The 22,480-nt window shown below is 49.4% G+C and overlaps 1 protein-coding gene across 1 annotated transcript in view; it reads right to left on the bottom strand.

Annotated features, from left to right (window-relative positions):
* Positions 1 to 22,102, bottom strand: part of TLL2 (tolloid like 2) — a 121,381-nt gene extending 99,279 nt beyond the window's left edge. The window contains exon 1 of the mRNA XM_030334990.1: positions 21,898 to 22,102. Within this exon, the coding sequence (XP_030190850.1) occupies positions 21,898 to 22,102 (205 nt within the window). The remainder of the gene's footprint in view (positions 1 to 21,897) is intronic.
* Between the last annotated feature and the right edge of the window lie 378 nt (positions 22,103 to 22,480).

Raw genomic sequence — 22,480 nt, 5'->3', positions numbered from 1 at the left:
CACCACATTTCTAGAAATAACCTTGATACAAAAGTGTGATACTATGTCAAGAATGTAAAATTCTACTAAAAGCTATAAAAAGTGACTGACATGAAAAGAAAGACATGCTATGTTGATTTTTTTTCTTTTTTTTTTTTTTTTAATTTTTTTTTCAACTTTTTTTTAAATTTATTTTGGGTCAGAGAGAGACAGAGCATGAACGGGGAGGGGCAGAGAGAAAGGGAGACACAGAATCGGAAACAGTCTCCAGGCTCCGAGCCATCAGCCCAGAGCCTGACGCGGGGCTCGAACTCACGGACCGCGAGATCGTGACCTGGCTGAAGTCGGACGCTTAACCGACTGCGCCACCCAGGCGCCCCGATTTTTTTTCAAATTAATGTGTAGGTTTATTACGCTTCAATCAAAGTCTCAATGTTTTTCTTATTATGATAAGGTGGTATTAAAGTTCATCTGCATAATTAGGTGATAACAGTCAAGAAAGAGCACTAAGGGAGGACGGGCCTCATCAGACATCAAAATATGTTTTAAAGCTACAACAACCCTGCAACATGGCATAGTCCAGAAGTGATCTCTAGTCTATATAAGAAAATTCATATATAAGGAAATCTCACAAATTTGTGGAAAGAGGGGGACTAAACTATGAATTATGTATAGACAAATGAGTTAGCTATTTGAGGACCTTACACTATACACCAAAATAGATTCCAAATAAATAAAAAAAAATATTGGGGCGTCTGGATGGCTCAGTCGGTTAAGCATCCAACTTCAGCCCATAACATGATCCTGCAGTTTGTGAGTTCGAGGCCCACGTCGGGCTCTGTGCTGACAGCTCAGAGCCTGGAGCCTGCTTCGGACTCTGTGTCTCCCTCTCTCTCTGTCCCTCTCCTGCTCATGCTCTGTCTCTCTCTCTCAAAAATAAATACTAAAAAATTTTTTTAATATGAAAATTTAAGAATTAAGTCAACAAGTTGGCTGAACAATAGTTAGAAGCAAATGAGCTAAGTCTATGCATTCAAAACACACAGCTTTTGAATTCTTACCAAAAGACAAAACATGGCCCATGGCCATCTCCTAAGAGAAGCTCTCTGAGGATTCCTACCACCTGGGGAAAGTTTCCCTCACCAACTCTGGCTACTCTTAAGTGTAATCTGCAGACGAGCAGCAGCATTATTGTCTTGGAGCTCGACAGAAATACGAGATCACAGAGTCCACACCAGACCTGCTGAATCAGAAGCTGCATGTGAACAAGATTCCCATGAACGTGTGCACACTAAAGTCTGAGAAGCACTAACCCAAGGCACCAGAGGTTGCTTCACTCAACCATGTCCCTGGGGGCACAGGCCCCCCTGCACCTCTCTTAGGCTTGTCCTGACTATAATGAAGAGGTCAAGCAGGGTAATCTTTCACAGAAATGTTGAACTTGAATGGAGAGGCCAGAGGAAACATCTAAAATGCCCATCGGTGGAAATACCATCTGCTCCACTCCTGGCTGAGCCCACTGGAACTCCAACCTGCAATTTAGGGAGTTGTCACAAGGTGGTGGTGTTTTGTTACGAAGCTCTGGCCAGTAACTATGTCAGGAATAGATCATGAAATACAATAGGAAAAATGCTTTCCAGAAATCAAAAATAGAAATCTTTAAAGTAGTCAGATGCAATTTTAAAGTTTTTGTATAAGAAACTTGCAAATATAAAAGACTACTTTCGAAGAAATACTTTCTAATGATCAGTGAGTGATGTGTTGATGATTAACAATTGGCTAAGGGGAGGGGAGAGCCCTGATTTGGCGCGTTTGCTGATTTCCCTGGTGTAAACACTCCCACCCTGGCTGATTTCAGAGTTACAGAACATGGAATTGGGAAAAGGAGCATACAATGGGTTCTCACAAGCTTACAGGTGGGAGCCAGCTCCGGCACACTACTGTGATGAGTATCTGTAAAGTTATATTATGCTCCCCATCTGATCCCATGTGTATGCCTGACCCTCAAGGCTGCAAAAGATGACCATGAGCCAGCCTTGCCTTGCAGGAAAAGGCTCCCATTGAGGAGTCTCACAGCATCCTGTCCTGCCTGCCTTTTCCCATCTACAACAGAAGCATTTGGCACTCTGTCTCAGGTACCAGGCCAAATGCATTCTACACATCAACCTCAAATAAAGGCCCAGAGAGGAGTTAGGATTTGGTCAAGGCCATGCAAGCAGGAAGAGGCTTCAGAGATGTTTTAAGTTAACTGAGGCCTCCCTGATTCCCAAGTCAGAACTCTCGCCAACAAAGCCAAGTCTTCCCAAAGTTTTACATTTAAAAAATTTTTTTTATATTTTTATTTATTTTGGGGAGAGAGGGACAGAGCATGAGCAGGGGAGGGGCAGAGAGAGAGGGAGACAGAATCCAAAGCAAGCTCCAGTCTCAGAACAGTCTCTGTCAGCACAGAGTCCGACACAGGGCTTAAACCTTCAAACTGTGAAATCATGACCTGAGCCGAAGTCGGGGGCTCCACTGACTGAGCCACCCAGGTGCCACCCAAAGTTTTAAATTCTAATAAGAAATGTTGCATTAAACAGCTTCCCTTACGCAGGACTTCTCAGAGGCTTTACAATCCTAACAAATAATCACGAGTCTCCAAGAGAAAGAGAATGCAGCCTTTCCCAATGTGGTTTGCCCTGGCATCTCTTTTCACTGAATCCTGTCCTAAGGAACACCTTTTGGAGACTGTTGCACCACTCAGCATTCCTCCAGGAATTATAGACTCTGAGGCCTAGGAGGGGCCCTACTGGTCGTCGGGTCCAACCCACCAACTGATGCCTGAATGGCCTCTTCTCACACACTTCCAGTGACACAGAACCCATGCCCTCCCAATGCATCCTCCTTTATCTTGGATCAGCCCTCTTTTTCTCCCAAATCTGATGTTTTAGTTCTTCTCCCAGGAGCAAGGCACTGAAAAGAAAGGGATTGATCATCCTTGAGCACCAGCCAGATGCCAAGCTCCTATGCTCCTCTAACGCTGCCAATGGCAACTCCACGCAATACACAGCATCATTTTTCAGATGAGAAAAGCAGGCTCAGGAGGTAAGGCGATCTGCCCTGGGCCACCTCTCAAGTCCACTCTCAACTGCCATCCATCTTTGCCTCGCAATGATCCACACTGCTCAGGGAGGGAGGCCTACAGAGGAGTGACTGATGTAGTTGTGGGGGTGCAATCAGGAGAAGCCTCACAGAGGGGGTGACACTGGAGGAGCAGAAGTCTGTCGAGTGGGCAACGAGAGGAAAGGGCATGTGACCGACGGAGCAGTGTAAGCAAAGGCACTGTGGTGAGAAGCAGCAAGGCGCTGTCAGGACAGGGGCAGAAGGGGCCCCATGTGGGGGGGCCCAGTTGACGCAGGGGACCCATGTGTGTGGACCGCCAAAGACAGCAAGAACAAGGTAGAACGTGAGGTCACAGGAACCAAGGGAAGGCTCGGACACCAGGAGCAGAGCCCGGGGCGGTTAGAACACCCATGGTGTGGGAGGCCACAAGGAGTCCCTCAGTTTGGTACAGGCCCTTACAGTCCCCTGCACCTGTTGTCCCCACCACTCACCCCAGCCCCCAGCTCAGCACCTGCAGAGCATTTGCATAAATGAACAAGTGAGTGAAGGCATGCTCCTCTTTGAAGTCACAGGGGACAGCAGGGCAAGAACCGGTCAGCCCCGTGTTATGGGGGAAGTAAGACCTAGGGGAGTTAATGACCAGCCCACGTTTACAGCCTATGAGAAGTGGGTGGGGCTTGAAATCAGACCTTTTGGCTCTAAACTTGGAGCTCACTTCACTGCCTGGCACAGGACCCAGTTTCTCGAATTGGGACTCCAGGTGGGGGCTGATCTCATGGTCAGCTCTGTTCCCAGAGGAGCTACTCGCAAGGGTGCTTGGAGGGGTCAGAGTGCAGGAGGGGACGGCCAGGGGGTCCCGAACACCCTTTCCTACCCCAGATTCTGAAAGTCTGGTTGGGGGGATCCTGGGGGTGTTAAGTGGCCCTTGGTTTGGGGGTCGCAGAGCTGGGAAGCCTGTGAGCCAGGCAGAAGCCCAGCCAGTCAGAGGGAGACCACTTTGACTCTGCCGTCATCCTCTGTCACCAACCACACTCTCCCCAGGACTCTGTTTCCTGGCACCCAGAGAGTAGGAGGACAGGTGGGGGGGCAGGGGCTGACATTGCTTGAGGATACCCCCAACTATTTCCCAGTCTATCCTGGCAACAGGCCCCACCCTGGGTCTCACGCCAAAACCCATGGAGACCTTGATCTCTCCCATGAGAATGACCTCCAACAGGTACTTACCTCCACTTCTCTTCCCTCCCCTCCCCCAACCAGGCTATGGCCTCACCTTCACATCTACACTTTCAACTTGGGCCTGTGCTGAGAGGTGGTTTATATTTCAATCAGCTTCCCTCGTATGGACCTCATCACAAATGTTCCACAGTAAAGCTGCATCTCAGGACACGACAGCCCAGATTAAAGCACTATGGAGCCACAAGCTTCAGCTGTACTGAGGAAGAGGGAGCGTGGATGCTGTGTGTGACATTGGACAGACAACTTTCCCCTCTGGTGGCATTTTCTTCACCCGTACAAGGAGACAGCTGAACCGGTTCAGTGCTTCCCAAGTCATGGTCCACAAACCACTTGGGTTCCAAATGTCTAAGGAGTGTCTTGCTGTGATGATCCCCAAGCTCCAACCCAGACCTGATGAAATCAGAATCTCCAGAGACAGAACCCAGGAATGTGCATTTTAAATTCATGCCCCGCCCCCACACAGGTGACTCATGCTCACTGAAGTCTGGAGACCAGTAGAGTCTGCGGCCTCTGAGGTCCTCCAGCTCTGATGTTTGATTTCCCTACAATTTCTGTTTGAGAAATAGAGGGTATCTACCCACCCAGGGCCTGCCCTTTGTCATCCCAATGACAAGCCACGAAGGAAGGATCTCGCTAGTGCTCCGTAAGGGTCGCCTAGAGAGAAGCCGAGATTTTCAGAGGAACTAAATACGACGCATTCTATAACCATCGAATTCCTCCCGGGAAACAAGGCCAGAGGCGGAAGAACAGTTACAGGGAAATCCTACCCAGAGACACATTTAGTTCACTCCAAGTTTCCAGCAGAGGGATTGAACAGGTTTAAAGCAGTTTTCTGTGAATCTTTGTCAAGGGAGTGTATGTACAAACAAACAGGGAGGGGTATTTTTTTTTTTTTTTAGTAAAAAGTTAATCGGCTTAAAGTGTGCAACTAAATAAGCAAAGCTTACATTAAAGTGACCCACAGAGAAAGGACCCCATGGAAAGAAAGTTCTAGGAAATACAATATGGCCTCTATGTTCTTTTGTAGTTTCACACTATAAATATTCATGGGGCGGTGTTAATGGGGTCCACAGCTCTATGCAACCACAATAGTTTTTTTGTTTATTCTCAGGACCATGAACTTTGAAACCATGAACCTAAATTTCAGGACTCTGCATTCAGGCGCGTTTGCAGAGCACGAGGGGAGAGGTTCGGGCTCTCGGAGGACAGAGGAGAGGAAGCGGGGCGAGATGTGAATCACGCCTCCTGGATCTTTTGGTTGAGATTAAAGAGTAAGGTCTGTTTAGTATGGGAGGCCTCCTGTCTCAGGGTCTCCAGCTGCTCCAGCCTGGGGAAATGGCCCTCGCAAGGGACAGATAGCTTAGTTACTCAACATATGGCAGAAAGGAGTGGGGAGCTGGAAATATTTTAATTGGATCAGATTTGTGGCAAGTTTCACATTCTTTATAAACTAGTCTGAATCATGGAATTCCTAAGCTGGAGAGAGTTTAAAAGTCATCTAAGCAATGTCCTTCTTTTCCTGGTGAGGAAACTGAGGTCCAGGAAGGTTAAATGATGTGCTCGAAATAGGTGCTCTTTCCCTACACCAGGGATGGCAAATATGAGACGGGCACGTGTTCCCCTCCACCCACGGCGATATCCCTAATCACGGTCCTCCTGTCTATCAAACATGGACACTGCCTCCAAGTCCATCCCAACACAGTGATGCAGAGGGCCAGCACAAATTCATAGAAATGGCACATGAGCTGGGGCCTATGTGCCATGACACCCTACACCATGCTGGCAACGTTCATAACCTATTATTCATTTGCTCTAGCTAAGGGTTTCCTACTCAAAGCCACTTATGGTCTGAACTCAGCAGTCTGAGACTGCACACCAGAAACACAGCAAGGCCTTAGAATCCAGAGGACTCCACGTTAAAGATCAGTCAGGACCGAGGAGAGCACCACATACAGCCGGCTATGACAGAGCAACTGGGCTCTGAAAGCTGCTGATTCCAACTCAAGAGAGTTCTGCCTTGGTTGACACCATCCTATTTTACAGATGAGCCAAGGGAGTCCTCCTAGTGCCTGGGCTGGTGGCCGCCTTGCTCAAGGCAGATATGGCCTCCCGCCTCACCTCTTCATCTACATCACAATATGGCTGTATCAGTGCATATCAGAGCCACGCCACATCTTGGCTTTCCAAGCAGGACTCACTTGGCTTAAGAAATACCCATGCATGGGGCGCCTGGGTGGCGCAGTCGGTTAAGCGTCCGACTTCAGCCAGGTCACGATCTCGCGGTCCGTGAGTTCGAGCCCCGCGTCGGGCTCTGGGCTGATGGCTCAGAGCCTGGAGCCTGTTTCCGATTCTGTGTCCCCCTCTCTCTCTGCCCCTCGCCCGTTCATGCTCTGTCTCTCTCTGTCCCAAAAATAAATAAACGTTGAAAAAAAAAAAAAAAAAATTTAAAAAAAAAAAAAAAAAAAAAAAAAAAAAAAAAAAAGAAATACCCATGCAGCTATTTCCCAGAAAGAAAGGATTACCCACTAGATTGGCAAGAGCAGGCAGGTAGGCCATACTTGCAAGGTTATCTAAGTCTTTATAGCTCAAAATAGGTCTCATCTTACGTACCATGCCCACTCAGTTGGTGATGTTTCTTTGAGCGCTGTGAGGTGACTTCTTGGACCCATAGAAAAGAGCTCCATGATCCATTAGCCATGTCTGCCTTTGGCGTGGGGGAGGAGTGGCATCAGAGTGCCACACATTGGCCATTTACATATGTATTTTTAAAGATACTAAAAGTATTCCCATCCATGTGAAAGAATATCTGCAGCAAGGCCTGAGCTGTGATTAAAGTTATTCTTTCTGTACTTCCTCTCCACCCTCTCTGCCCTGCTCTGTGCCCGGGAAGGCTGATCCTATGGACTGCATCCGCCACGACCCCTGTTCTCTGGCTTCTTGTGGTACTCAAGCAGGAGGAACCCTGGCAGATGAGATGGAAGGGGAGCGAGAGACACAGGCCTTTCTTCCCATCTTTCTCCCTCCTTTGGTGCTGTCTCTCATAGCAGGTGCATCCCTCGGCCACTTCCCCTCCTGCTCGGTTCCAGCTCCAACAGCACTGCTCCTTCCCTGTCCCTTCAGCCACAGGGGTGGCTTACTCGCCTCTGGGTACCTCATGCTTTTCTTTGTTCCTTAACCCTGCCTCTGTAAGTAGTCTCTTCATGAAGGTCTCTTCACTCGAAACATCTAGGGTAAAGTCTGTTTCCTGCTGGGACCCTGCCTCACATCGCTGTGCTAAGAAAATCCTTCCGTTATGTTATTTCCATAGCTAAACAGGACAGTGGCATTCAGACTAGTAAGGTGATTGGCTACTTTGGCCTAAGAGAACACTTTTCACCGCTTAATTCCAGCAGAATGTGACCCACTGCTGTCTCACACTTGCTATGTTCCCACAGCCTGAGCTCACAGGCCTCCATTCAGTATTGGAGAGAAGGGTGCAGTTTAGGTCCTTAAAGCCAGAGCTTCTTGGGCTATAATTTTGTATCTTATGTGCCTGATTCCAGGACCAGGCATATCTCATAAGCCCTAATATCTCCACTGTGGAATGAACTTGCATAGAGCCACAAGTTACCAGCACAATTATGCAGGACTCATTCTGAAGACAAAGGCCCCCTGGAGACCCCAAGTAGTGCAGAGATTGGAAAGAAAGATATGCTGGGCAGAGGGTAGAGACACCTGGCACCCACCTCCAGGCCACAGCTGCCGGTAGCTGTCCGTGTGACCTTGGACAAGTTACTGCCCCTCCCAGGCCCTCAGGGTTCTCACAGGAAACGTGAAAAACTTAGAATAAATAATCCCAATGGTTCCTTCCAGTTCTAACATTCTACCAGATTTTACTCTAAGAGCTTACCTTGTGTATCTGGCTAATGTTCAATAATGGAAATGAACTTATCATCATTTTGACTAAATTTTCTTCATAAAGGTCTAGCAAGTTTAGTCTATCATGGCAGAAATTGCTTATTGTCCACCAATACCTTTTCTCACTTCTTCCATAATAATGGAACCTCTGATTTTCAGTTCCAGGCCTTCCAGAAGAAATATCCCCCAGACTCCATATAGCTATCTGTGGCCCCGTGACCAATAAGATAAAGCCGAAGTGGCAAATGGCATCTCCTGGGAAACTTTTTCTCCTACATCCTTTGTGCCTTTTTGTTTTCCGTGTCTTCCATGTCTAGACTGTGTGTGTGATGGTTTGAGCTCTGGCTACCATCTTGGGCCAGGAGGACAGGGCCTCAACCTCGGAAGAATGGACGGGCAAGTCGTAAAAAGACTGCATCCTGGAGCATTTTCTGGAGCAGAGGCCATATTGGCTCTGCACTGCGGAACCTCCAGACTTTGATGCGACGAAGAAACTTCTAGCTTGTTTAACCAATGTTCCAGCTACCAATATATTGTTTCTCAGCTGTAAATCTACCCTTTCTTCTCATGCTTTGTGATACTGGAGTTGCACCCTGGAAACATTCCTCCTTTGCCAGCTGGCACGACAATCGGCTTTATCAGTAGAGGGCACTAGAGGGATAGAGCAAGAGGAAGGGATTTTTCTTCCTAGGCCAGTGGTCTCATCTTTCTTGTTCCTATGGAGCGATTGCCAGCGGTGTTCAGGAGACTCACTCATGCCCACCCTTCAGAGTTTTGCCCGAACTCCAATGGGCGATTTCTCACTCACCAGTCTTTTCTTGTGGCACCTCAGTGAATTTCTCCAACCTCCACTGGACCAGGGCCACATTCTCGCCTATGAAATTACAAATTTTGTCTGGGTGGGTGGGTGGGGGTGCACTTTCTCTGAAGTTTACTCCTAGTAATTACTCCCCACGTCTGCAGGTTCTGTTTTCCTTAGAATTCTCCAGTAACCACTTCCCTTTTGCTAGTTCATAATCCTTTATATTAAATTTTTGAATTACTTCTCAAATGACTGGTATGATTTTAGTCTCCCAACTGGACCTTGATGGACATAGCCAATTAATGTTGGGTCCACTACTAGCAAATTCAAAAGCTTAGATGGTACAGCCATGCAAACATCACCATGGACGAAGGGAATGATATGGTACAGAATAAACTTTCTGCTTTTTACAAATCTTCTCCCCCCCAAATTATTTGTGACAAACATGACAGATAAAAGGTTGAAATTCCTAAAATTTAAGTTTCTAAAAAATGTTAAAAAAATGACCATCCAATTAGCAAAATGAGCATGAATAAAAGAAAAAAAAAACTCAGAAGAGGAAAAAAAAAAACAGGAAATAAACACAGCATAAACAAGAAATGCACATAGCAAAAGAAATGCAAACGGCCAAAATCAATTGTTAAAGGTTCAAAATCATTTGAAAAGGAAATATAATAAACAATATAAACACAAATTGGAGAAATGCAAATCATTTTCTTATCAAACCAGCAAAGATTTTTAAAGATTTAAAACTAGAATACAGAAAGTTAACCTTAATGGAAGTTCAAAGGAATAAAAAAAAAAACCTTAAAGGGCAATTTGAAAAGAAGATTCAGAAGCTCTAAAAGCATCTACAGTTTTGCCTCGGCAATTCTACATGTAGGGATTTTTTTTTTTTTTTCTAAAGAAATCACTTTAGGAGCGCCTGGGTGGCTCAGTCAGTTGAGCGCCCGACTTCGGCTCAGGTCATGATCTCACGGTTTGTGGGTTTGAGCTTCGCATCGGGCTCTGTGCTGACAGCTTGGAGCCTGGAGCCCGCTTCAGATTCTGTGTCTCCCTCTTTCTCTGTCCCTCCCCCGCTCACACTCTGTCTCTCAAAAATGAATAAACGTTAAAAAACATGAAAAAAAAAAGAAATCACGTTAAATGTACATAAAAATCTAGCAACAAGGATGATTCCAGCATCACTGTTTATAAAAGCAGAAGAAAAGATTGGGGAAAATCTCTATGTCCAACAAAAGGGGATTGACGAAACAAATTATGATGCATCTATACAGTGATGTACAGAACAATTTAAATTGACATGTATTACAGAAGCAGCTTTATTATCATGGAAAGAAGTTCATGGTGCTAAGTGAGAATGAAATACCAGCAGGTTCAAAGCGGTATGTACAGCATTTAAAGAAACAACATTATAAACATGCATGAGAATTTCTTTGGAAGAATATACAACAAAAGGTTAACAATTACTTTCAGGCCATGGAATTACCGGAAATTTTTACTCTTGTTTGCTCTTTATAGTTTCTAAATGTTCTCCAGTGGATGTGTATTAGCTGTGTAATTAAGAAAACTGTTTTACGTTAAAAAAAAAAAATCTCCGTTTCCTGCGCATCTCAAGGACACCCCAATGTTTACTGAGCATGCCTTGATGAACTCATTCATGTGTCAACTCTGATTTTGAGACGCAGCTCAGCTTGGGGCTTCTCCCACACACAGATCTATGATCTCCCTCCCATCTTCCCTTCCTTTTCATTCCTGAGGTCACGGCCCAAGTCCAGTCCTTATGCTCCTAGGCCTAGAGCTCCTGACTGTCCTCCTACTTCCTGCTTCTACAGACCCTAAGCATATATGTCTTCACTGTAAGAGTGCTCTGCTCGAAAAACATCAATAGCTTCCCATTTTTCAAGGGACATGCTTCAAATGTCTCAGTTTGATATTCACTGTTCCAAGCTTCTTTCAGTCTTATCTCTACTGCTCTGAAAAGCAAACCAGAATAATCACCCAGCTCCAGATACATCAAAAGCATTCCTGTTGCCTCACCAGGACTCAGGTTGTTCTACCTTATGTGCCCTCCCCTGCACCCACCTCCTTCGAATCCCATCTATCCTTCTAGGCTTACTAGGAGGAAGCCTTCCTTGATTTTTTTTTTTATGGTGATTGCTACCTTTTCCAAATCCCTATGGTATCTCATTTGCTCAGATTCTCATTTGGCAAATACTGCTTGAGCACCCACCATGTGCCAGGCACTGCGCTGATGACCTGGAAATCAAAGGAGTCTAGTTTCTACGCCTTAGAGCTCATTGTCTCATATGGAGATAGACAAGGAGCAAATAATCACACCAATGACTATACCCAGTAACAGATGGTAAAAGGTACCATGTAGGGAACCAAAGGTGATGAGAGATTTAAGAGATGAGATCTGATCGAGATCAGGGCCTGGGAAGCCCTTGGAGGGTCAGGGATGGGGGGAATGATACGTAAGCTGAGGGTCGTAAGCAGATCTGATTTTGTAAACATGATCAAACATGAGTTTCAAAAAGATCACTCTGCCTACAATGTGGAAAAGAGACTGCAGGAAGGAAGCTGGGCAGCAGGGGCATGGGTTCAGGCACTGTCGCAACAGCCCAGCTGGAAGCCCACCTTAGACCAGAAGGTGGCAATGGAGATGGGAGGGACGTGTATCAGCAGGGCTCGGGTTGGACTGCATGAGAGAGGAGGGGAAAGATAGGCATCCAGGAATGTGCCAGAGCTTCTGGGTGAAGCACTTGGGTGGACTCTGGTACCACATGGTACCTGCCTCCAAGGGGCTCAGCCCCAGGGAGCAATGTGAGTCCAGGGTGAGAGGATGGGAAACCAGCACGAGCTCCATGGGGAGAACGGACCCAGGGACGAGAAAAGGTTTTAGGGCGGAAGGTAGCCTGCTCCTGTGGGAAACTGGCTCACACAGGACTCACATCAACTCAAGGCCAGTAACCCAGGTGGGAGGAAGGGGAGGAGGCTTGGTGCAAATTGCAGGATGAGCCGAGAGATAAGTGGCCCAGCTGGCGGAGCGGGCAAAGGCTCAGGTCTGAACGTCAACACTCAAGTGCTCGTGCAGGCGAGCTTGAGAATATTTATTGGTAATTGACAGAAGTGGTTAGAGGGTGGCGTGATCACAGATAGGTCTGTAACCAATCAGCAGGAAAGCTCGGTTCCTGTTGCTATGTTTGCATCCAGGCAGAACTGTATTATGAGCAGGCTAAGAGGATACCATGAGAAACCTGCTTATATGCATTTGGTTTATCTGTCATCCTCCCTCTGCTTCATGGATGAGAGCAAGCGAGCTGTGGAGCAATAAATTATCACTCGCCACATGCTATGGATCCCAAGAGAACTCTTTGCAGCCCTGAGAGGGAGAGATAAGCCTACACAGGCCACGGAGAGATTGTCACTTCTGGGGAAATTCTTAAATGGGGAACAGTAACATGAGTAATAGTAATCACAGCAAGGAGAACTAACAATAACTGCTCACAAAACACTTCTGTTCGCTGCCTCATTTAATCCTCAAACAAACCTACATGATGGGCTTTCATATCAGTCCCATTTTCCAAATAAGGAAGCTGAGGCTCAGAGAGGTAAAGAACTTAGTCAAAACCACACAAGTAATGAGGACAGAGGCAGGCTTCGTGACATGGGCTGACTGATGCCAAAAACAGTGTCTTAAACATGATGGTTCACTGACCTGCTCTGCGACCCGGATGGCCACTCACCCAAAGCCTCCTTGGGAAACATGGGCCATCTAAGTCCTCTCCCTCGGGTGAGGAGAGTGGCTGGGCCCATCATCCTCAACCGACCTGACACCATGCACTGCCCCGGGCCTTCAGGGAAACGGATGGAGGAACAGAGAGGGACAGATGCCTTGTACCATTCTCCCCTGTGCTTTGGGACTCAGGGTACTTTGAAGGCCAGAACTGTCTCATCTTTGTTGGAGTCCCAGCCAAGGATAGAGACAAAAGGTAGAGAGAAGGTGGTGGGCTATGGTGCTCTGGGGAACAAGTGCACCAACGTGACCTTTAGACCAGGCAGCACAGAGGTGCTTGTTGACTGTGTGGAAGGGTTCAGGAGAAGGGGAGCAGCTCCAGGTTTGGAGCGGCCATGTGCTTAGAGAAGACAACAGGGGTGGGAGGCCCTGGCCCCACCGCTTACAAGTTCAATGTTCCATGTAGGCCCCAGCCCAGCCTCTCCGGCTGTGTAGCACCCAGACCACATCTCCCAACGCCCACAGGATCATAGGAGCCCAGATCATCTTCTGTGAGTGCTCAGATCATCTCCTGGCAGTTTGAGAGACCAATGGAGAGAGAAGAGGGAAAAGAGCTTTGAAAACCATCAGGTATGGATGGTCCAAAGTTCTAAGGCAATGTTGTAACCACTGTGAAGATTAATATAATTGTAGTTCTCCTCTTGAAAAGTACGGTGAGAGGTAAGAAGGCAAAAGTTTGGGGATCAATGAAGTTGCATCCTCTATTCAGATTGCTTGAGTAGGTGTTCATGGCAGAAGGACTGTGCCACCATCAAGTGTGATGTGGTCCCAAATCCTGCTTGCTACTTGAAATCTGGAAGAATGAATGCTTTTAGAAAGAAGAGTGGCCAGAGAGAGCCATTGGCTGAATGGGGGCTCCAGCCAATACCATTCACCAATCTCTAAGCAGTCAGCGGCGGACTTCTCAGTGGGGCCTAGACACCTGGTTGGCTTGCAGGGCATGAAACCACACCCCACTCCTAACATCAGGGAAGCCAATGAGCTTCATGGCAGATTTGTTTTCAGACCAAGGTTTTTGGATATGGAGGAACTATCAGCATCAGCATCATCAGGAAACGTAAAGCTCTGGAAACATCGTTGTCTGGCATCGGTTGTTCAAATACTTGGTTTCCTACCACTTGGAAACCTTGCTAAATTTCTGTGGGATGATAGTAATAAAAACAATCTTTACTGAATATTTGCCATGTTCCAGGCACTATTCTAAGGCTTTGTCTATATTAACACATGTAATCTTCATAATAACCCTATGTGGTAGATAATAGTATCCACAGTTTATAGACAAGGAAATTGGGGTCTAGAGGGCTTAAGAAGTTGCGTAGGGTGCCACAGGCATTAAGTGGTATAGCTAGGATCTGAACCCGGGCAGTTTGTCTCTCGAGTCTGCTCTCTCATAGCATGGAAGGTGGTGCTATTCACATGACTCAATTTAATCCACACACTTTTTGCACATGGCAGGCTCTCTGGGGCCACAAAATTACTGTAATATTTCATATTTATTGAATGACTCCATTTGCTAAGCACAGTATTGAGTGCCTTTTTTATAACAACAAGCCTGCAAAATAGGAGTTTGTATTAATTGCATTATAGAGACGACGAAAACAAGGCTTTAAAGACCATGAGACTTGCCCAAGGTTTCACAGCTATTAAGTGACAGAGATGAGAAGGAAAACCTAAGTCAGCCTGTCTCCAAAGCTTGGGTGCAGAGCCAACAGGCTGGGGAGCAGCCCGCCCCAGCCGGTTAGTGTCGTGAGAGCGGCTGGAGAAGCAGTGAGAAGCGACGGTCCCAAACTGACCACAGGAGGTGCTACTGAATGCTGCTGACCTTTCTACACCCAGCTTCCATCAGCAGCATCTTCTTGCTGAGGAGGCCATGCCCAGTCCTGAGCTGGACGCTCCCAGGGACAGGGCTAGGTCCAACTGACAGATCACCATGCCCAGTGCATGGCCCTGTGCTTGGTGGGCGCCCTGCAGATCTGGGGCTGCTGCGAATGGCTCCGTGGTTCAACTACTGCCCTGCTCCTCCTCTCTGTCTCACTGGACAGAGGATTAAAGGGCACACTCCCAACACATATTGCCATTCCAGAAGAGGGTGTGAGACACCGATCACTGTACAACTGGCAAGGACAAAGAAGAAAACAATGGGTTCCACTGATGTCAGAGTTGGGGATCCACCTTGGACGATGCCATTGAGGACTTCTCTGTCTGCAGAACTTGAGCTCTGTCTACAAAGACAACGCTGGAAGTCACAGGACCATCGAAGGTCTGGACAAAATGCACGGTTTCTCCCTATGCAAAATGGGAACTGACACAGCCACCTGTCTATTCCTGGGGCCAGGCTAAAGATCAGTGGGGTGGTCTTCTAGCTATCACTCAACTCTTGGAACATGATCATCCAAACGAGGCCCCTTCCTGGCCTCCCTCTCCCAGATGCTGTTTGCCCCAATCTGAGTCTTAGCCACCGTTGGGACCTCTACGTTCTGTTGGGCATCCGATGGCCACACTCTCTCCGCCTGCTTGGTTGAGTTGCTGTGTCTCTGTATGACAGTTACTCAGGGGCCAAGACAGTGCCTTTCCTCCCCCAGCTCTGCCCTGGCTTGTCCTCACCTTCTCTTACTTTTTAAAGAAATCTTTGTTGAGCTATAACTCACATACCATAACATTCGCCCTTCAGTTACTTAGGAGACACTGTTTATCAATAATTATCAGATCTGACCTTAAGAATCCCTGACTATACCACCTGAATTAAATTGTTCATTTATTACAAAAATTCAAATTCCTCTATAGCATGTCAACAAAAGAACTCAAAAAGTAGTTGTGAGTACCACTCTGTGCTCTAATAATGTATACATCAAACACTGAACACCTGCCTGTACCAAAAGCTAAGCACTTGACAAACACTGAATCGCTTAATCCTTGTAGCAACCCTAAATAGTGAATATTAGCAGTTCTTTTCAAGTGAGGAAACTGAGGCACAGAGAGGTTAAGTAACTTACTCAAGGTCACAAAGCCCTGCATAGGCAGCAGATTTTGAATCCGGGTCCGTCAGGTGTCAAAGCCTATGCTCTTAACCACTTCAGGCCCTGCCCCAGTGCACTTTGTGGGGTGAAATATTAGGAACAGAGATGAGCTAGAGATCGCTCCTGCATGGAGAAGTGGGAAAATTAACTTTCATTTCGATACAGCCCTGAAATATTTTGACTCCATCAAATCAGCACCTGCTGATAAAAGGGCATCGTGACAAATAGGAATAAAAATAAAGTTGTAAAAAGGCCAGGTGCCCTCCCCTGAGTGTGACCCATGGCGGTGGGAGCCCGACAGGAGACAGCAGGGGTGCCAGGGCGATGGGAACAGGGTCCGCCAGGGAGACAGGCCTCCAAAGCACCACGGAAACCTCACAACTGTGCTTAAGAAACCAGGGCACCTGCCTCTGCCATGAAGGATGGAGGGGAGCTCTGGAGGGGAGCACTTCCCAGGACCCCATGATCCCCCAACTCCTCCCTGAGCACTTTTAGGAGGGCTGCAGCCCACTGGGCTGGGTCTGCTTCACTACTTCCCAGGCTGACAGTGAGCTTGGAGGTGCCTTGAGCCGTAGACCCAATCACACAGGGCCAAAATCATCATTCCCTCATTCAGCAAATACTGACCAGCACCTACGACGTACCAGGCGCTGCTCGAGGCACTAGGCTTATGGTAGGGACTCAAGCAGACAAAAGTCCCTGACCTCACAGACTATGACATTCTGGCCTCGCATCAGTAATGTGAGGGCTGCTGGCAACAGCTGCCCCAGAGTGTACTGTCCTCGAGGGCTCTGGATGGCCCGAAAATCAGGGCCTGACTGGTACGGCCACTGGGTCTGGGAAAGACAAGGTAGAGTAGGGCCCCACGTTCCGAGCAGAGGTGAGGTCTGAAAGGGTGGGGAGGGATTGCAGGCTTCCTCATGAGGAAAGAGTAGCTCCCAGGCCAGCACCCTCACCACTGGCTCCTCAGCCATAAGCCATCAGGGGCCACTGACTATATTTACTTATGTAGCAATATACATTTTGCCATATGTCAACATCGAGCCGGGAGGAAGGCGCTGGCATTTATCAAGCCACCGGCTGAAAAGTAAGCTGGCTGCCAGCCAGTTTCCTTGGGTTTAATAAATCCGAGAGGCTATACGGCACTTTACAGTTTACAAAGCACTTTCCCACGGTTTGAGCTTCACGTAGATAATTCTGGTGATCTGAGTCACGTACCCTCAGCTTAACTCGAGGCAGCTCCATGCATCGCTGCATGTCTCCCCACTTTTCTGCTTAAGAACTTGAATCTGTCTGACCACGGCACTAGCACGTGCAGACGAAGGCTGGCCGTACCGGGAAGTTAATGCCTGGAGGAGCGTGGCAGGTCCTATTTTCCCAGACTGGCTGTGACAATAGCCTGCATCCCACATGCTCTTCTAACAACGTGACTTTGATACTCCTCCCATGGAGAGGTGGGTCTATGTCCCTGCCCCTTGAATCTGTGAAGGCTTGTGACCATAGCAGAAATGATGATAGGCGGTTTGGCAAGGCCACATAAGGCAACACAGTTTCCATCTGGTTCTCTTGGGATGCGTGCACTTAGAATCAAGCTGCCATGCTGTGAGGAAGCCTAACTAGCCCACAGGGAGAGACCACTTGTAGGTGTTCTGGCCAACAGTTCCACTGAGGTCCCAGGTGATAGCCAGGCTCCAAGCACCAGCTGTGACCGAAAGAGGCTCCAGATGATTCCAGCCCCTAGCTGTCAAGTCACCCCCCTTCCCCACTGCCAACCTACAAGTATTCCCAGCAGAGGCTCAGACACTGTGGAGCAGAGACAAATCACCTGTGCGCTGCCCCTTCCAAACTCCTGATCCACAGAATCACCAAAACAATAAAATGGTTGTTGTTCTACACCACTGAGTTTCAGTGGTTTTTTTATACAGGAATCAAAGGAACAGGGAGCAAACGGTGAAGGACAGCAGCCTTTGGAGAAAATGTTCCAACCCCCTCTTGAATGGGTAGGAAACTCGAGGAGACTTTATGGAAGCTTTGCAGAGGTCCTGGTGCGTGCAAGACTCCATCAACGAAAGCAGTTACCTTCGCTGGATTTCCTCCTTCCTTGTTCTACTCTTCCTGCTTCTTGGGATCACCTCCCAAATGAACCAGCAACACACAAGTCCTTGTCTGAGGAATCCAGCTACAAGTAGCCTCAGGTCTGCCCTACAAGGCAAGTGGTTTATTCCCATCCCCATTTTGCAGATGAGAAGACTGAGGCACAGAGAGGTGAAGTGACTTGCTCAAGGCCACACAGAGAGTAAAAGGGAAAAGGACCTAGGCCTTCTGGTTCTGAATCCAGCTAAAGAATTGTAGACGAGGGCAAGCAGGCAGGGAAGTCCTCAGAAGCTTTGCAAAGGTTGTTCTCAGAAGCATGGTGGCTGAGAGCATGTCCTGTAACTCACTATCAGTTGAACCCTTGGCCCCACTTACAGTTTAAGATGAAAAACAAAACGGCAGAGCCAGGCAGAGACTATGCCCAGAAAGACCAGCATACCTCCCTAGCCCCAGGCCAGGAGGATTGCACACACTCCCACTCCACGGGCATCTGATTTGAAAACATCCTTTTTTACAGCATTAGGTAGATTGTTTATTTGTTAAATGTTACAGTTTCAAACTTGCTTTGAAGGTCCACAGGAAGATTTCTTTCAAGTTTCTAGAAAACCTGTCTGTAAAAGAATCTAACTGTAGGGGCGTCTGGGTGGCTCAGTCAGTTGAGTGTCTGACTTCCACTCAGGTCATGATCTCACAGTTCATGAGTTCGAGCCCCACATTGGGCTCTGTGCTGACAGCTCAGAGCCTGGAGCCTGTTTTGGATTCTGTGTCTCCCTCTCTCTCTGCCCCCTCTTGGACTTGCGCTCTCTCTCTCTCTCAAAAATAAATAAACATTTAAAAATTAAAAAAAAAGGGGCGCCTGGGTGGCTCAGTCGGTTAAGCGTCCGACTTCGGCTCAGGTCACGATCTCGCAGTCCGTGAGTTCGAGCCCCGCGTCGGGCTCTGGGCTGATGGCTCAGAGCCTGGAGCCTGCTTCCGATTCTGTGTCTCCCTCTCTCTCTGCCCCTCCCCCGTTCATGCTCTGTCTCTCTCTGTCTCAAAAATAAATAAAAAACATTAAAAAAATGTTTTTTTAAATAAAAAAATTAAAAAAAAAAGAATCTAACTGTGTAACAGGCACTGTTTTAAGCACGTTAATCTATTAGGAATCATCCTCATTTATAAATGAGGACAATAAGGCACAGAGAAAATATGTGTCTTGACCAAGGTCACACAGCTTGTAAATGGCAGAGGAAATGATAAAATTCGTAAATGTTAAAAGGGTAAAAATGTTTTTGAAAATGTTAAAAGCAGTGAAGTGGAAAATAGTAAAATAGTAAATTGTGAAACACTTACCCGTTTGGTCAGCCTCTGAGAGACTGAGCTGGAAGCAAAAGTCACAGAACCTCAGAACACTAAGTAGGAAGGAACCGGGGGCACAAATTCAAATACCCACAAGGTGGGAAGTGCACACAAGGCAAGACAGCTTTTGTGGGCCAAGAGACCCAGCTCCCTGGGACTGTCAGTTTGCAACCTTAACAAGTCTAACCACCTTGTCCTGTAGGTGAGCAACTGAGGCCCAAAGAGGACACTTGTTTGAGGTTAACTCAGCTCCTGAGAGACCAGGATCAGATCCAAGACTCTCCTCTATGCACTCTGTGTCTGCAGCATAGTGGGGACCCCCACTCGAGAACGGGAAGGTGGGAGGTGTTTTAGATTCAAAATCCTGAAGCCCCCCTTCTTGGCAGACGAGTCAGGAGGTTAGGATTTGACTGGGATAGGGTGAGAGGCTGCCCCTAATAATTTGGTTTAAATGTGGACCCAGGAAATGCAGTGTGCCCCCTTGAGCTGAGAGGCATGTCCTTTTATTGAGGTCTCAATGCCCTGGCGAAATGCTTTTTGTCCTTCTAGAGGGCTTTTCCTAGCTCAGGGAATTTCCAGGAGCACGGAGAGCCAGAGATGCGACCTTTTCCCCAGGTCTCCCTTGCCATCGCCCTCTTCTGGCCGCTCTTAGAATGAGTACAGCTTAAGGAGAGGCCAAGGCAAAGTGAAGATCAAGGATGGCCGTGGAACATGCCTGGAGCAGGCTGAAACCAAGCTCCCAAGATCCTCTACTTTCCAGCCCTGCCTGCCCATCCCATCCTGTCTGCAAAGAGTCACGGAACACGCATGCCCTGGTTATCTGGCATTTTCTACAAAATTATTGGAGAAAAATGAGGCCCCAAAGAGGCAAATCTGCCTTAGGGTTATTCCACAAGGCCGAGACTGGGAGCCGGGGAGCTCTCACAGACAGACCCAGGCCTGGTTCACCCAGATTTGCAGCACCCAGATCAGCACCCAGCATACCAGAGGTGCTCAGTACGTTCCTGAGCAGTCTGATGGCTTCCCCAGTCCAGGCCCCAGACGCCCACACCCACATTGCCTCCCAGATCCCCCAGCACACATCCAGTAGAGTCCAGGATCTGACAAGTCCAGGGGATGGCTGATTCACCCCCTATAGCCCCATCCCATTTTCACAGCCTTAGTGTCTCTCTCTTTTCAGGGCAAGGCCACCACCATTCCACCGGTGCTCCAGAGCCCCTTCTCCCTGGTCATGAGCTGGGTGGCATGAGAACTGAGAGACCTCGGTAGTGACATGCTACCTGCTGATATGTTTGCAAATGACCCAACACTTCTGCCCACCTTCCTAACTCAGAGGCCCCACCAGGTACAGGAATAGGTGGGAATTCTAGAGGGGTATTCCTGCAGGGTAAGACCAGGGCCCTCAAGCCTGGTTTGATCTTCAACCTTCACGAGATTCTCAGGTCTCACAACCCCTCCGCCCTCCAGCCTCCTAGTAACCTGGTTTTCCCCAGACTTCACCCAGTGCTGACCTGTCTGACCCCCAGCCTAGCCCACAGCCGCTGTAGTAACAATACAAATAATTACAGGACCACCTCATTTTTCCATTTGCAGAGAATTTTCCCATAAATCACCCGAGACCTCCTATAATTACCGTACCCCATGAATTGAGGCTACCAGAGGTCTCCAGGGAGTGAAAGAGTGGGGCCGCTGGCCACGGTGCCCCCCACCCCCCACCCCCCAGGCCCGGCCGAGCACAGCGCTAGGAAAGGAGGGAGGCCGCGCTCTCCTTTCCGTGCGCTCATCTCTGCGGGCCGCTGGCCGCTGGCCGGGCCCCCGAGCCCATCTCTCAGGAGAGTGAGGACCGCTCTGTCTCGGCGGCCGGAGCTCCCCAGACTTGCCGGCTCCCTGGAACCTGCGCTCTGGCCCCGGTGGCGCTGAGGCCCCGAGCGCTTGGGCTCGGAAGCCACGCCCCTCGGGACACACGAGCCGGCTGGTGGCTTCGGGAAGGGAGCTGCGGCGCCCGAACCAAACGTGCGCCAGAAAAGACCCGCGCGTCCCGGGGCGCCGCTTCCTGAGGGATTAGAGCACCTGCCGGCTTCCATCTCCGCGACCCCCAGGCCCGGACCACGCTCAGGGGGCTACAGGGAAGTTTTCGGCAACTCGGGTCACGCGCGTTCTTCCTCGGCCACCACTTTCCCTTTGCCCGCTGTGCAGCTTTCTGGTTTTTGTTTTTTGTTTTTTCTTCTTCTTCTTCTCTTCCCAAGAGCAGGCACGAGATGTCGAGAAACTTTGCGCACAACTTGCAAACGCGGGGAAACCGGGGCCGCGGCTCCATCTGAGCCCGGGAGCGGCGCGCCCAGCCCCGCGCGTCCGGCAGCGGCTCGTGCGGAGCACCTGGCTGTCAGACGGCCGGGGCGCCCGCCCTCCTCCGCTGTGGGAACGCTCCCGCGGCCGCCACCCGGGGCGTCCCGCAGGCCCGCGGCCGGGACGTCCCAGCCGGAGTGGCATTGTTTTCCCGGGGAGCCGGGGAATCTCGGGGGAAGGGGAGGGAGACCCGCCCCACAGACGGCAGCGCAGGCTGGCCCACCACTCATTTGCATTTCAAAGGCAAACTTCTGCCGGACTTCTCCGGCGGCGGCCGCGGCACCTACCGGCTTTGCACGGGTCGTGGTAATGTTCCAGCTGCTGCTCCGCGCCCTCCTCGCCTTCCAGCGCCGAGTAGTCCGGGGCGGCGTCCGAGCGCTCCGCGAGCCCCCCGGCGCCGCGGGGCAGCGGCGGCAGCAGCAGCAGCAGCAGCAGCAGCGGGAGACGCAGCAGCAGTGACACCAGGGCCCCGAGAGCAGTCGCCCGGGGCATGGTTGCGAGGGGCCGGCGGAGACCGAGGGAGTTGCTTGCGTGCACGGAAAGCTCGGCTCGGGCCAGGGACCGTGCACAGGGTCAGGTCGGCGGCGGCCGGGGCACGGAAATTACGCGCGGCTGCCCGGCATGGCTCGGGCGCGGAGCGAGCAGAGCGCGGCGCCCGGGTCCGCGTCGGGGCGCCCAGCAAGCCGCCGCTCAGAGCTACTTGCCCGGCGGCCGAGGCTGCGGCGGCTGCGACTGTGGCGGTGGTGGCGGTGGTTGGAGCAGTGGCCGCTCCGCCCCTCTCCACCCGGGCTGGACCACACAGCCCTCGCCAGGGGCCCCGGGCAGCCAATCACTCGGGCGCCCGAGGCGAGGCCCCTCCTCTTCCCGGCA

Source organism: Lynx canadensis, chromosome D2 (genome assembly GCF_007474595.2).
Source record: "Lynx canadensis isolate LIC74 chromosome D2, mLynCan4.pri.v2, whole genome shotgun sequence".
NCBI classification, from domain to species: Eukaryota; Metazoa; Chordata; class Mammalia; order Carnivora; family Felidae; genus Lynx; species Lynx canadensis.
The sequence above is the reverse complement of the archived record's forward strand: the minus strand, read 5'-3'. Positions and strand labels throughout refer to the sequence as shown.